Raw genomic sequence first — 14,642 nt, forward strand, 5'->3', positions numbered from 1 at the left:
GCAGTCTCCGGTGACGGCTAGGGGAGAGGGGAAATTGGGCTTGGGTATAAGCCCATTTGTTCCTAGGACTCCCCTCCCCATCTGGACTCCCCACACTGCGTCCCAGTCCGGGGCCCTGCTGAGCCAGCGGGGTTCAGTTGTGCTGCTTCTCGGAGCCAAAGGCACTGGCTTTCTGGGCGAAGGTCTCAGCCACCAGTAGCGGGAAAACCAGGGAGGCGTCGGCGTAAACCTGCCACCAGGAGAGCGACCAGGGACATGAGTGCAGGCACCCAGATCCTTCACCCCCGCCCCCCAATCCCTTCAGCTCCCCATCCCCCAAACACAGCCACCCTCCAGCTCTCCACGCCCACCTTCACCGGCTTGGCATCCATGCGGATCTTTCCCCAGGACACTGCCTCATCTGGCCGGGCCCCCGAGTCGGAGCCGTCAAACTCCTGTGCCGTGTTCACGTAGACAGCGTAGTCGGCCCCGTTCCTCTGCAAGGCGGAGAGGGAGGGAGCGTGACCCCAGAGCGGGTTTCTCCCAGCCCCCTCCCCAAACGTGACAGGGGGAGGGAAGGTGCAGTTTGTGGTGAAAAACGTAATCCCCCAAATGAGTGTTGGAGCTGAAGCTATAGCACAGCTACACCTGGGTCAACACACATCAGCCCCCAGCGGCCAGGCAGGCCCGCCCGAGCCCAGCCAGCAAGTCACACCCACCCCCCACCATCCCTCACCATCAGGTTGGCATTGGCGATGTGGTGTTTGACCAGGCCCCCACCCAGGATGATCATGCCTGTCTTCTTGGCGAAGATGGCCTGGGTGTTGATCAGCCGGAGATCTGCCGAGAGAGAGAGACCACGGTGACCCCCTTCTTCCTGCTGCTTGCTCCCACCCGGGGGGAGGACCCAGGAGTCCTGCCCCACTCCCTCCCCTGGCTTAACCATTAAATCCCACTGCCCTCCCCGAGCTGGGCTAGAAGCCAGGAACCCCGAACCCCTCTGTACCTTGTTTGGGGTGGGAAGTCTCAGCAGGGGAACAATCTGTACGCTCTATGGTAATGTAGAGAGGGTTCTCAAGAGCTTGATTTGAAGGGGGTCCCCCCCACACTAGAAATCCCCCCAGCACTGCAGGGATTGGGCCTGACATTCCTGCCCAGTCTAAAGCAGGGGCTGGGAGGGGGGCAGTGAGCAATCAGGATGCTGCAGAGAAAGGCCCATGCCTGGGTGGGAAGGAGAGAATCACCTTCCACAATGTCCAGCACCAGACCGGGGTTCTTGTAGGAGTGGAAGAAGATCATGTCCCCCAGGGATCCGTCCGTCAGGGCCGGGCTCAGCACTGGGATGTTGTTCTGCAAAGGGACACATAAGTGGGGCAAGGAGCGTGGGGCAGGGCAGAGGAGATGGGGTGGGGAGTTTGGGTTAGTTCCACCTATGGCAATTGATTGGGTGGGCTGAGGGTAGAGCAACACCCGGGGGGGGGGGGGGGGGTCTTCCCTCAAAGTAGCGTTTGTGGAGGAGCAGGGCCACTATATTATGGTAGAGCCTAGACACCCACCCACCCCAACAGAGATCAGGGCCCCCGCCATGCCGGGTGCTGCATGGACATGTAGCGAGAGATGGTCCCTGCCCCCACAGAGGTCACAATACAGAGCTTGGCTTGGGGGAGGGGGGCAGTTAGATGGGGTAGCTGGGGCCATGAGGTGGGAGAGGTTTGTTCCCCTGTGAGGTGGGGGGGCTGTGGATTGGCCCCCCGCACGGAAGGGGGGAAGCCCGGAGGAATAGGCTGCTGATCCCCACCCCCGCCAGACTGGGTGGAACCCAGGGGGACGTGGCAGATTTCTGAGTCGCTCTCTAGCCTGTTCTTAAAGGGGCAGCGCTCCAACCAGCCGCTCACCCAGGCTGTGGCGGAGGGTCAGCTAAAGTCCAATCCTGGAGCCCCAATGGGGAAACGAACAGGAGCACCCCCGAACCACAGGACCCCCCAACTGACCTTCTGTGCCCAGTAATAGACCGAGTCCGGGTTGTTTATTTCCTTGCCCAGCCGTGCGATCATCTTGGACGGGGTCCATTTCACACCCTGCAGAACCCAAGAGCCGAAGCTGTGGTGAAACCACCCCTCCTGCCTGGGCGACGTGACCCGACCCTGCCCTGCCCCCACAGTTCAGAGGGCGTTGTCAACATTCACCTGCTCAGCCTCACGGTACAGATAGGGAAACTGAGGCACAGAGGAATGCGATTCTCCCAAGGGATAGAAGGCAAGAGTCTTGACTCCCAGTGCCTTGCCCACCCTCTGCTCAACCCACTAGACCTCCCGCTCCATTCCCAGAGCCAGGGATAGAACCCAGGCATCCTGACTCCCAGCCCCCCTTTCTCTAACCACTCCCCTCCCATCTACACGTGCCAAGTATTGTGGCAGGGGGTGGCGGGGTTGAGTAGGGATCAGGTCAGAGACTCCCAGCATCCTACAGGCCCAGCACCATCCCCTCCCCTGGGCCACGGCCTCCCCCACCCCCTGGCTCTCACCTCCATGTTCTGCTCAGCGACCATCTGGTCCAGGATGGGCATGAGCCAGTCTTCAAACTTGCAGTAGTTGTCGTTGGGCACCAGCAGGTTCCCAATCCTGGAGAGAAACAAGCAGGTTCAGGCCCCCACCCCCCAAACCAGCTGGACTCAGCCTCTCCACAAGCCCCACCCTGCCCCAAGGAACAGGGAGACAGCTGGCATGTCCTGATCCCCACAGATCAGGGGGAGCAGGGAGGACCCTGGCGGAGTGGCTGGGAACAGGAGATGGAGCCTTTTACCTCTGGAGCATCAGTTTCTGACCCGCAGCCTCCCCACTCTAACCCCTAGACCCCACTCTCCTCCCAAACCAGGGACTGAACCCAGGAGTCCGGGCTCCCACCCCCGCCATACACACACTAGCCACTAAATCCTACTCCCCTCCCAGAGAACCCAGGAGTCCTGCCTCCCAGCCGTGCACCCTCCCGGCTAGACCGGAGCAGCCCCCCCCTGTACCTGTTGATCCCGCTCTGCCGAAGCTCCTTCCCCCGCAGGCTGAACTCCCCCACGTAGGTAGGTGCCAGGCATTTGATGAGATCCTCTTCCACGCCGCCTGCCGTGGTCACCAGCACGTCCACCTGCGCAGCACAGGGACCCCTGCCTGTCAGAGCCCCCCGCCCTGGGACCCCAGTGCTGGGAGCCCCCAGGTGAAAGGTGAGGGGGTGGGTGCGGTTCAGGTGTCGGAGCCTAGCACTGGGGTTGAGGGGAATGGAGGGATATGGCAGCAGCCTGGGTGTCAGAGCCTGGCTCGGGGAAGGGTCCTCAGGGCCACGGGTGCTCAGTGCCAAGGGAGCTCAAGGGACATGGGGGGGGGGGCAGGGGCCATACCATGTTGTGCTGCACCAGGTAGCGGATGGTCTCGCGGATGCCCGAGCTGATGAGGTTGGAGGTGAAGCCCAGGAAGATGGTGCAGCCCGAGGGCTGCCGGCGACAGGGGTTCAGGTCAGCGCGGGTCTCCTCCTCCTCACCCAGCGGCTCCAGCTTCGCCACGATCTGGGAACCGGAGCAGCCACATGTCAGGGGCACCCGGGCGGGCGGGTCGGGGCACTCACCCCCCCCATAGGCACCCCAGCTACCAGCCCCCTGCCCTCTGGCTCTCGTTGGCAGCCTCAAGGAGCAAATGGACATGGAGAAACTGAGGCACAGAGCAGGGCAGCGGCTTGCCAGCAGCAGAGAAGTACAGAACCTAAGAGTCCTGACTCCCAGCCCCCATCGTCCTGCTCTAACCACTCAACCCCACTCCCCTCCCACAGCCGGACAGAACCCAGGCGTCCTGGCTCCCAGCGTCTCACCATCCTGTTGATCTCCTGCACGGCCTGCCCGAAGCTGGTGGCCTGGAAGCCGGTGGTGAGGTAGGACTGGAGCAGGGCGCGGTGATCCAGCCCGCGGTCGAAGTCGTAGCCCCGCACCTGCAGACTCGCCTCGGGCAGGCCGGCGCTGGGCTTCAGCACGGCCGCCACGGCCGCAGCCGGGAACCGCTCCCCGGCGCTCTCCATGGGCCCGGCGCCCCGCGGCTCTGCGCTGATGGGAGGGGGGGTCACGGACGGGGCACGGGCAGGGGCAGCCCCTCGCCAGGCCCCCCCCAGCGAGCCCGCCCCCCAGCGAGCCCCCGCCTCGAGCCCCCCTCCCCGCTCCAGCCCCGCCCCCAGGTAGCCCCTCCCCCGCTCCGAGCGAGCTCCAGCCCCCCGCTGCCAGCCCCGCCCCCGCTCCGAGCCCCCCATCCCCGTGCGAGCCCCCCCACCCGCTCCAGCCCCGCCCCCAGGAGCCCCCGCCTCAAGCCCCCCCATCCCCTGCGAGCCCCGCCCCCGCTCCGAGCCCCCCCATCCCCGTGCGAGCCCCCCCACCCGCTCCAGCCCCGCCCCCAGGAGCCCCCGCCTCAAGCCCCCCATCCCCTGCGAGCCCCGCCCCCGCTCCGAGCCCCCCCATCCCCTGCGAGCCCCGCCCCCGCTCCGAGCCCCCCCATCCCCTGCGAGCCCCGCCCCCGCTCCGAGCCCCCGCCTCAAGCCCCCCTCCCCGCTCCAGCCCCGCCCCCAGGTAGCCCCTCCCCCGCTGCGAGCGAGCTCCAGCCCTCCCGCCCCGCCCCGCCCCCGGGGAGCGCCGCACACCCCCCCGCCCGGCTGGCTCGTACCGGCGCCTCAGGCTCCCGCTAGCCCCGCTGCCGCACTCCCGGTCCTGGCCGCCGCCATGTTGACCCGGCCCGGCTACGGCAGCCCCGTGGGCTCACGCGTGCGCCCTGCCTCCGTACTGCTGGACGCTGCCATCTTGCCCCTCAACCCCCCCGCTGCGTGGGAGCCGCCATCTTGAACTGAATCCGGGAACGGTGGCCCTCAAGGGTCAAGTGTCCTCCAACTCCGAGAGCCTCCTAGCAGCCGCCCTACCCCGGCTCACAGTACACCAGTATATAGGTGACCTATACCTAGGGATGCCAACCCTCCAGGATTGTCCTGGACTCTCCAGGAATTAAAGATTCAGCTTTTGTTAAAGACTATGTCGTGATGAAACCTCCAGGAATATATCCAACCAAAACTGGCAACCCTATCTGTACCAGGCCAGGCTATTAAACCAGATCAGCTTCCCCTCGTGTAGACGCAGTCTGGCGCTGCTATTCCAGTATGGGAAGGGGAATAAACTAGACCAGCATAAGGCACCTTTATCCCCATGTAAGCCCTGGTCCACATTACGGGTTTAGGTCGAATTTAGCAGCCTTAGGTCGATTTAACCCTGAACCCGTCCACACGACCAAGCCTGTTTTGTCGACTTAAAGAGCTCTTAACATTGATTTCTGTGCTGCTCCCCGGTGAGGGGTTTAGCACTAAAATCGACCTCGCATGGTCAAATTTGGGGTAGTGTGGACGCAATTCAACGGTATTGGCCTCTGGGAGCTATAGTGCTCCACTGTGACCGCTCTGGGCAGCCCTCTCAACTTGGATGCACTGGCCAGGTAAGACAGGAAAAGACCCGGGAACTTTTGAATTTCATTTCCTGTTTGGCCAGCGTGGGGAGCTGATCAGCAGGTGGCCATGCAGAGCTCCTCAGCGCAGGAGACCATGCAGTCCCAGACTCCCAAAGGAGCTCCAGCGTGGACCCAACGGGATGGGCTGGATCTGATCTCTATCTGGGGAGAAGTGTCTGTGCAGGCAGAACTCCCGGACCACGAGGCCGGGGAAGGAACCTCTGGTGAGTGTACCTTTGTGCATATAATACAGGCCTTAAAAGCCAGCGTGTTTAATGATTCATTTACCATACCTCCGTATTTTCCCAGACATGTCCGGCTTTTTAGTTCTTAAATCCCGTCCGGGAGGAATTTTTAAATATCTAAAAACGGCCGGGGAAATACGGAGCTTTGGTAACCCTAGATTATAAATTGTGGTAGCTGCAGATCAGCTCTGGGGCATACAGAGCCCCCTGAACCTTTGAGGGGGGGGGGGGGGGGGCGGCTGGATTAGCTGTTTCTAACCAATCTATGTCGTGTGCAGCCGCCTATCAGCTGTTTTGGCAGGGAGCCAGCAGATGAGCCCATGTGGCTGCAGGTTCTAACCCGGGGCAGGTCAAAGTGGCCCGTCTCCAGGGCAGAGCAGAATAGGCTTTTAGCCCTCCCTGAGCAAGAAGTTTCTGCGGCTGTCCTGGAGGAGCAGGATCGGCAGCTCCTCTCTCCCCCTCGCTCTGGGAAATGTCAGTTCCCCCTTGTGTGGGCTGCTGCTGCTGGGAGCAGGGGGGGCTGAGAGCCTATGTGAGTTAGAAATCCTCCCCCCATGCAGCCAGCAGCCCCTGGGCCAGAAGTGCACTCAGAGCCCTTCATGGGGCTGAAGGTTCCCACACAGTTGGTAAGATGAGACCCAGGAGAGAGCAGTTTCTGGCTAGCTGAGTTGTTCGGTGTTTGGCTGACAGGGATCTTTCCTGCTACTAGCCACGTGGTGTGGGGTGGGGTTGAAGGGATCATCCCAGAGAATTGGGGGCGGGGGGGGGAGGGTTGGATTGAGCCTAAAACCTCAGACCCACCTTTAAATGGCCAACCCAGTGGGCTTTGCTGGGTATGGGAAAGGAGGGCGCTGCTGTTTGAAACCGTTCCCACACATTACGAAGGCTGAAGAAGCCGAACCCCTTTGCCTCACTATGGCTGCCTGCAAGCCGAATTCTGCTGCCCAGCCGAGCGTGTGCGATTTCTCACGCCAAACGGGCAGGCCTTCAATATAAGAGGCAAAATGCGACCTTGCACCAAACGCACATGTGCTATGTAATGTGAATCGCTTGATTCAGTGTGAAATAGTTTCCCCTTGTTCTCTAAAATGTGTCGTTTTTAAATACAACTCTCCCTTTTTTCCCCCTCCCACAGCTGCAAATGTATCTATGCTCCCCCGCTCGTTTCCGTCCCAGAGGGCAGCGCGGATTAGAAGGCGAAACAAACGCACTTGCGATGAGATGTTCTCCGAACTCCTGGAGGCCTCCCGCGCTCACAGAGCTCAGCAGAAGGCGTGGAGGCAAACAGTGGCAGAGTTCAGGAAAGCAGAAAATGAACGCGAGGAGAGGAGGTGGGAGCGCGAGGAGAGGAGGTGGGAGCGCGAGGAGAGGTGGCGGCAGCATGATCGAAGGACACAGGCTGCAATTCTGAGGCTAATGCAGGAGCAAACTCAGCTGCTCAGGTGTCTGGTGGAGCTGCGGGAAAGGCAGCAGGAGCCCACAGTGCCGCTGCAGTCCCTGTATAACCGCCTGCCCTCCTCGCCAAGTTCCACATCCTCCTCACCCTGACACCCAAGAACAAGGGCACCCGGCCTCTCCGCCCCAGAGGATTGCCCAAGCAACGGAAGTCCGGCATTCAATACGTTTTGAAGTGCAGTGTGGCCTTGTCTTTCCCTCCTCCCCTCATCCACCACCCCACCTGGTGCTTCCCGCCTCGCCCACCCCTCCTGGGCTACCTTGCGAGTTTCCCCCCTATCTGTGTGATGAATTAATAAAGAATGCATGATTTGGAAACAATAATGACTTTATTGCCTCTGAAACAGGTGATGGAAAGGGGGAGGTCGGTTGGCTTACAGGGAAGTAGAGTCAACCAAGGGGGCAGGTTTTCGTCAAGGAGAAACAAACAGAACTGTCACACCGTAGCCTGGCCAGTCATGAAACTGGTTTTCAAAGCTGCTCTGATGTGCAGGGCGCCCTGCTGTGCTCTTCTGACCTCCCTGGTGTCTGGCTGTGCGTAATCGGCTGCCAGGCAATTTGCCTCAACCTCCCACCCTGCCATAATCGTCTCTCCCCTACTCTCACAGAGATTGTGGAGCACACAGCAAGCAGCAGTAACGATGGGAATATTGGTTTAGCTGAGGTCTAACCTAGTCAGTAAATTGTGCCAGTGCACTTTTCAACCTCTAAATGCACATTCTACCACCATTCTCCTCTCGCTCAGCCTATAGTTGAACTGCTCCTTACCACTGTCCAGGGTGCCTGTGTACGGCTTCACGAGCCATGGCATTAAGGGTAGGCTGGTTTCCCAGGATAACTATTGGCATTTCAACATCCCCAACGGTCATTTTTTGGTCTGGGAAGTAAATTCCTCCCTGCAGCTGTTCAAACAAACCTGAGTTCCTGAAGATGCGAGTGTCATGTACCTTTCCCGACCATCCCACGCTGATGTTGGTGAAACGTCCCTTGTGATCCACCAGTGCTTGCAGCACCATTGAAAAGTACCCCTTGCAGTTTATGTACTGGCTGCCCTGGTGCTCCGGTGCCAAGATAGGGATATGGGTTCCATCTATCGCCCCACCACAGTTAGGGAATCCCATTGCAGCAAAGCCATCTGCTATGACCTGCACATTTCCCAGAATCACCACCCTTGATAGCAGCAGCTCAGTGATCGCGTTGGCTGCTTGGATCACAGCAGCCCCCACAGTAGTTTTACCCACTCCAAATTGATTCCCGACTGACCGGTAGCTGTCTGTCATTGCAAACTTCCACAGGGCTATGGCCACTCGCTTCTCAACTGTGAGTGCTGCTCTCATCTTGGTATTCTTGCACTTCAGACAGGGGAAAGCAAGTCACGAAGTTCCATGAAAGTGCCCTTATGCGTGCAAAAGTTTCGCAGCCACTGGGAATCATCCCAGACCTGCAACACTACGCGGTCCCACCAGGTGTGCTTGTTTCCCAGGCCCAGAATCAGCGTTCCACGGCATGACCCTGCCCCATTACCACCATGATGTCCTATTGCCAGGGCCCGTGCTTTGAGATAAGTCTGTGTCCATGTCCTCATCACTCTCATGGTCGCGTTGTCGTTGCCTCCTCGCCTGCTTTTGCAGGTTCTGCATAGACTGCAGGATAATGCGTGAGTTGTTTACAATGCTCAGTGCAGCAGCAGTGAGCTGAGCGGGCTCCGTGCTTGCTGTGGGATGGCGTCTGCAGGAGAGCAGAGTTGCAGGGGAAGCGGTGGATGACGACGGATGCCGCAAGAATAGATATTTACACCGAATGACGAGAGGACCTGTGAGGCGGATTCATGGCACCAGGACAGCAGAGCTGCAGCAGAAGCAGTGGAGGACGGTGGTTAGCACCATGTACATTTCCCAAGGAAGAACATAGGTACCTGGGAGCCCATGACAGACAACATGGAGCAATTTGCTATCCAGACATTAGCAGCAGAACAGAGTTGCAGCAGAAGTGGTGGAGGATGATGGTTAGCAGGCCTACTGCATCATCTGCTGCCAGCAGCACCCCGGACACAACCGCGGCGGTGTCGGTGAGCTGAGCAGAGCGGGCTGCATGCTTGCTGTGGGATGGCGTCTGCACGGAAAAAAGGTGCAAAACGATTGTCCGCTGTTGCTTTCACAGAGGGAGGGGGCGACTGACGACATGTACCCAAAACCACCCGTGACAATGTTTTTGCCCCATCAGGCATTGGGAGCTTAACCCAGAATTCCAATGGGTGGTGGAGACTGCGGGAACTGTGGGATAGCTACCCTCAGTGCCCCGCTCCGGAAGTTGACGCTAGCCACGGTAGTGAGGACGCACTCCGCCAGCTCAATGCACTTAGTGTGGACATACGCAATCGACTGTACAAAATTGATTTCTAAAAATCGACTTCTATAAAACCGACCTAATTTCGTAGCATAGACATCCCCTGTGTGTGTAAATGCATGAGCCGTTCCTACCCGAGCTACAGACCCTGGTGCTGAGTCAGCAGCCTCGTAATCTGCCATAGGCGGCTTGTACAGTGACTCAGCGCCATATCGGGCTGGAGCGGTTCCAGACGCACATACCGGGGCCTGTTCCCTCTGAAAGGCAAAGCAGCCTGGTTCTGTTCCCAGCTCCACCTGCTGTGACCACAGACCAGCTCTCTGTTCAGGAGAACTGTACTCCGGGAACTGGGCTTTCACGGCACAGAGCCGTCCGGGAGGCATACGTGGTGAACAGTGAGGGTAAATAACCCTTTGCCAAGGGTCCTGGCGGAGCCTCCATCCCAGACAGTCTATACATGAAGAGAGGATGTTTTTCTAAACAACCCACTCTCCTTCAGACAGGAACTGAATCCAACCAGGGAAATCGCATGGCCGGTTAGACAGGAGGGCAGATTAGGTGATCACACTGGTCCCCTTGGACTCTATGACGTAGCCCTTCCTAGCAATCCTGTGCTGGCTGGAACGTGTCCCGTCATCCTGAGGCTGCTGCAGCCAGGCTCGAATGGCTCATTGCTCCCTTGAGCCCCACAAACTGGGGTGCAGGGTGTATTGCCTCCACCCCCCAGCTCCTGCCATCTCTAGGTAGGCTCTGCTACTGCGCCCATCATGGTGGTATCCAAGCTGCCCCCTCTTTCTGGTTCCTCTCCCCATCTACCACCCCACCCTCTGCCCCAATATCACCCACCATCACCAGCCGGCACCCCCTGCCCACCTGCCGCTCTCTGGTGTGGTTGAGGTGTGGGGAGCAGTGGACGCGAGTCCCGATCACACACTGAGGAGCAGTCGGGTGAGGCCTGGCCCAGACACAGCAGGTGTCCTGCTACCCAGGCCCCATGAGCAGATTTCTCCTCCCGCCCCACCTTGCCTTTACACCAACAGCCGTGACCTCCTGGGGCCCCGAGCCAGATGGGCCGGATGCCTGGGCAAAGGGGAGTCTGTCTTCAAAGCAGCGTGACAGCCACTGACCTCCAACCCTGTCTGCCAACCTCAGGGGTGCCCAGCAGTCTGGAGGGGGGACGAGGCCGAATACCATGGCTGGGAGTGACCCCGGAAAGCCAGGGTTTGAGGTCCCTGCACAGCCACCCCCCTTTTCCCAGCTGCAAGCCAGCGAGGGACCCCATTTGCCCCATGTCAGAATGGGAACTGGAGCATCCAGAACTGCCTGAGGGGGACAGATTTCGCAGCTGCGTCGGAGCCCATCTGGCAGGTTGGAAATGCCCAGCCCCTGCCTGTGGGTTAGAGCCGCAGGAGAGAAGCAGCTCCCTGCCCCCCAGATCCGCTCATCCTTTGTGAGCAGATTGATCAAACTCCTGCAGCTCTTCCCAGGAGGCCCCTGGGGTCCCTTAACACCAGAGGTTTGCCTGGGGGCTCACGAATACAGCTGTGGGAGGCAGGACTCCTGGGTTCTTTTCCAAGTGCAAGAAGGGGAGTGGGGCCTAATGCTTAGAGCAGGGGGGGCTGGGAACCAGGACTCCTGGGTTCCATCCCTGGCTCTGGGAAGGGAGTGGTGCCTAGTGGTTAGAGCAGGGAGGGGGCTGGGAGCCAGGACTTCTGGGTTCTATACCCAGCGGCGGGAGGGGTGTGGGCCTAGTGGTTGGACTGAGGAAGAGGGGATCTGGGAAGGACTCCTGGGTTCCAGTGCATGATTGCCACTCTCTCCCCTCCCCCACCACTGCGAGCCCTTCACCCCAGGCCCAGCTGCATTTCGGGAGCAGCCTGCATTAGCTCCGGCTGCTCTCAGGGCTAAGACTCTGCCCAGCCCAGCAGGGGGCGCTCCGGAGCAGCTGCCACACTTTGCTGGGTGACATTTCGCTCTGTACAGGGCCCAGCTGGCTTCAAAGGCATCAAAGCCTGTGGGGCGGGCGAGAGACCCGACTGAACCTCGGGCTGGCAAGGCGAGGGCAGGCAGGGGGTGGCTGGGGCTGGGGGGATAAATAGGGCAGAGGCGGGGGCATTGGGGGGCTGGTGGAGACTGACAAACGGGCAGCAATACAGCACCTGGAGAGCGTGCCAGGCTGCAGACTGGGGGGACGTGTGTCGCCATCGCAGGTGAGCGGAGCAACCCCATCGGGGGTGGGGGGAGCCAGAAAACAGACCCTCATTTTGATCCCCCCTTCCCTAAATTGAGACAACGGGGGAGGCCGTGGAACCGACGAGGTTTGGCTCAGGACTGGGCTCCAATGCCGGCTCTCAGGACCGGAGGGGATGAGTTTCACGAGCGTCTGGAGGACTCAGATGGCTCCTGCCAGGATCGGCCCAGCTCTGGGACAGCCTGTTCCCGGGGCAGGAGCAAGAACTGGGTGCAGGGATCAAACTCCAACTGTGTGTGTGTGTGACCCCCATCCTGAGCTTGGAATAGGACCAAAAGTCTCAGTGCGGGGGCGGGGGGACAGAACTCTTAGCTTGTAGCCCCGCTTCTGGAAGGGGAAACTGGCCAGAGGAAGGCTTGGATGTCTGCATTCCTCGGTTCTATCCCCTTCTCAGCATGAGGTCGAGTGCTTAGAGCAGGGCAGGGTGGGAGCCAGGAGTCCTGGCTTCTAACAGCTCTACCACTTGGTTGGTGACCCCAAGCCAAGTCACAGCCATGCTCTGTGCCTCAGTTTCCCCACCTATTCAGTGGTGCTATTACCTGTGTTGCAGAGCAGAGAGGGTGAACCAACTTTCTCAAAGCGCTCCAAGACCCGTGGGCAGCTGGAGGGATGGGAAGGGATGATTAATGTGACTATAAACTACATGCAGCATGTTTGTAATAATGGAAGGATAAAAGGGAAGAGTGCCCAGGCTTCCTGGCCCAAGAGTTGTGCCTGCCCCAAGCTGTTGTCGTGCGCTGTTAGATATCTGCCATGCCCCACCCCAGAGGTGGCTGCATTTCAGCGGCAGATCACAGGCATTTGGGAGTCTTCAGATCGGCTGCCATTTAAACGTCACGGACTTTTGCCTGCTGCTTCAGTTCTCGTGGAGCAGCCTGCAGGCTGCTGGAGTCCAGCATCTTCACCCCCTCGTTGGTCTAACCTGGCCCCCTGTGCCCTGCAGATGTTGGGGAAGGCGGCCAGCTGCAATGACACAAGCCAGGGCCGGAGGGCAGTGGAGCAGCTGCGGACAGAAGCCGGGCTGGAGAGAATGAAGGTGACATGAGCCCCCCACAGTCCTTACACTGGGGAATTCATTTAGTGCTGGATTGGCAGGGCCCGGCTTTTCCTCACCAGTGAGGGGGAGACGAGAGTTCTGCCTCCAGGCCCCGGCCGAGCATGACTCCTGGGTTCTCTTCCTAGCTCAGACTCTGTTTCTGCCCCTGCCCCCCCTAGAAACCAGCCTGAGGCCTAACAAACTCGTGTCACAGGGAGTAGCAGGAGAGGTGATGAACCAGCAGCAGCTGCCAAGCTAGAGCAGAAGAGATTCAAGGCCTAAATAGGCCCCTCTTATCCACACACACCTGCCCAGGAAAGAGCAGAGCGGGGCAGGTCAGGGAATTGACATGACAGGCTCCCAATTAGGGGGGGATCTTTCCCCAGGGCAGCGTGGCCAGACGCAGAACCATTTGATTGGGGGGGTGCAGGGAGAGGCACAGCCTTGCCCCATGCCAGAGCTGCCCGCCCCTGCCACAGCTCAGATCTGCCCCTATAGGGTAGCAGCGCACAGGGGCCTGAGAAGGGGCAGTGGGAAGTCCCTTTCCAGACCTCCTGCCCAGGGTGCGTGGGGGGGCTTCCAGCTCTGTGTTGGGCTGGGCACATGCCGAGTTCAGGCTGTTCCGTCCTCAGGCCCCTGTTTACAGGACGGATTAGGGGAAGGAACACGGTAATTGCCCGGGAGGTGGTGGCAGGGTCAGGCCAGCGTGTTCCTTTCACGCATGGTTTAGCGGAGCCCAGCAGAAAGCCAGATCCTGCTGGGATCAGCTGCAAAGTCGGCTCCAAAAGGGTGAGGCAGCGTGGGGGTATGGGGAGGCTCCTGGCCCTTTTCAACTGTGCCAGGGTGGGGCTCTCCCCACTGGCACTGACCCACGCCAGGCCCTACGTAAAGCCTGGGCTGGGCGCTCTGCCCAGAGCTGGTTTCCCCATCGGCGAGATGGTGCTTTGTGGTGACATCCTGGCTGCGGTTGTGGGGCAGAGGCTGGAAGTCAGGACTCCTGGGTTCTGTTGCTGCCTCTGGGAGGACAGTAGGCTCTAGTGGTTAGAACAAGGGAGTGGGAATCAGGAACTCACAGTCCAGGGCCTCCCCGAGATAGATAGAACCAGGGAGTCCCAGTTCCCAGCACGCCACTGCTCTGGCCACTAGACCCCATCCCGCTTCCAGGGAGGGTGCTGGGAACCAGGCCTCCTGCGTTCTGTCCCTATCTCTGGGAAGCCCGGCAGGGTAAGGTCCTGACTCCCAGGGCTCCCTGCTCTAACCACTAGACCCCACTTCCCTCCCAGATCTGGAAACAGAACCCAGGAGTCCTGACTCCCAGGGCTCCCTGCTCTAACCACCTCACTGTTTGGCTTTGTTCACCTGCCTTCTCTCCCCTTCTAGGTCTCCAAGGCAGCCTGCGAGCTGCTGCAGTACTGCCGGGCGCACGCCCAGAGCGACCCACTGCTGACCAGGGTCCCTGCCTCTGCCAACCCCTTCAAAGACAAGAAAACCTGCAGCATCCTGTGAGGACGCTGGACCCAGAGCCCCCTCCGGACAACCCGGAGCAGCCTGTGAAGAGAGGGGCAGCTGGGTTCCTATCAGTCCCCCCTCCCACCAGTGTGACCCTGGCCCCGGCCAGCCAAGAGGGAGCGGGCATGATGGGTTCCTCGTGTCCCACCCTGCTCCCCTCCCCTCCACCAGGTCAGCGCAGCCTCCGTGTGCAGAGAGCAGGAGACTTTCCGACCCCTGGGCCCCGATCCCTCCTGGTGTAAATCAGGCAAGAAGAGGAGCAGGGAGTTGGGGGGAAAGCGTGGCCCTGCTGCAGCTGAGGGGGCTTT

General features: G+C 60.1%; 3 protein-coding genes across 5 annotated transcripts; 2 read left to right on the plus strand and 1 right to left on the minus strand.

Annotated features, from left to right (window-relative positions):
• Positions 1–35: 35 nt before the first annotated feature.
• Positions 36–4,091, minus strand: DHPS (deoxyhypusine synthase). Of its 2 annotated transcripts, XM_050925150.1 has the most exons (9): positions 3,832–4,090; positions 3,368–3,532; positions 2,996–3,117; positions 2,504–2,600; positions 1,971–2,057; positions 1,224–1,329; positions 716–819; positions 351–476; positions 36–229 (listed from the first exon to the last, which is right to left on the minus strand). In XM_050925150.1, exons 1-9 carry the CDS (start codon positions 4,033–4,035, stop codon positions 134–136), a joined length of 1,107 nt encoding a protein of 368 aa, XP_050781107.1. In that variant the 5' UTR covers positions 4,036–4,090; the 3' UTR covers positions 36–133. The 2 variants fall into 2 exon arrangements, with proteins under 2 accessions (XP_050781107.1, XP_050781108.1); XM_050925151.1 differs by lacking the exon at positions 351–476 and having other exon boundaries at positions 3,832–4,091.
• Positions 4,092–4,705: 614 nt separating this feature from the next.
• Positions 4,706–7,502, plus strand: LOC127035378 (golgin subfamily A member 6C-like). 2 transcript variants are annotated; one of them, XM_050925161.1, is made up of 2 exons: positions 4,706–5,716; positions 6,873–7,502. In XM_050925161.1, the coding sequence occupies exons 1-2, from the start codon at positions 5,560–5,562 to the stop codon at positions 7,283–7,285; spliced, it is 570 nt and encodes a 189-aa protein (XP_050781118.1). In that variant the 5' UTR covers positions 4,706–5,559; the 3' UTR covers positions 7,286–7,502. The 2 variants fall into 2 exon arrangements, with proteins under 2 accessions (XP_050781118.1, XP_050781119.1); XM_050925162.1 differs by having other exon boundaries at positions 4,706–5,480.
• Positions 7,503–12,732: 5,230 nt separating this feature from the next.
• Positions 12,733–14,454, plus strand: GNG14 (G protein subunit gamma 14). The gene is made up of 2 exons (XM_050925166.1): positions 12,733–12,825; positions 14,206–14,454. The coding sequence occupies exons 1-2, from the start codon at positions 12,733–12,735 to the stop codon at positions 14,329–14,331; spliced, it is 219 nt and encodes a 72-aa protein (XP_050781123.1). The 3' UTR covers positions 14,332–14,454.
• The last annotated feature ends 188 nt before the right edge of the window (positions 14,455–14,642 follow it).

The sequence above is a fragment of the Gopherus flavomarginatus genome, chromosome 16, assembly GCF_025201925.1.
Source record: "Gopherus flavomarginatus isolate rGopFla2 chromosome 16, rGopFla2.mat.asm, whole genome shotgun sequence".
NCBI lineage: Eukaryota > Metazoa > Chordata > Testudines > Testudinidae > Gopherus > Gopherus flavomarginatus.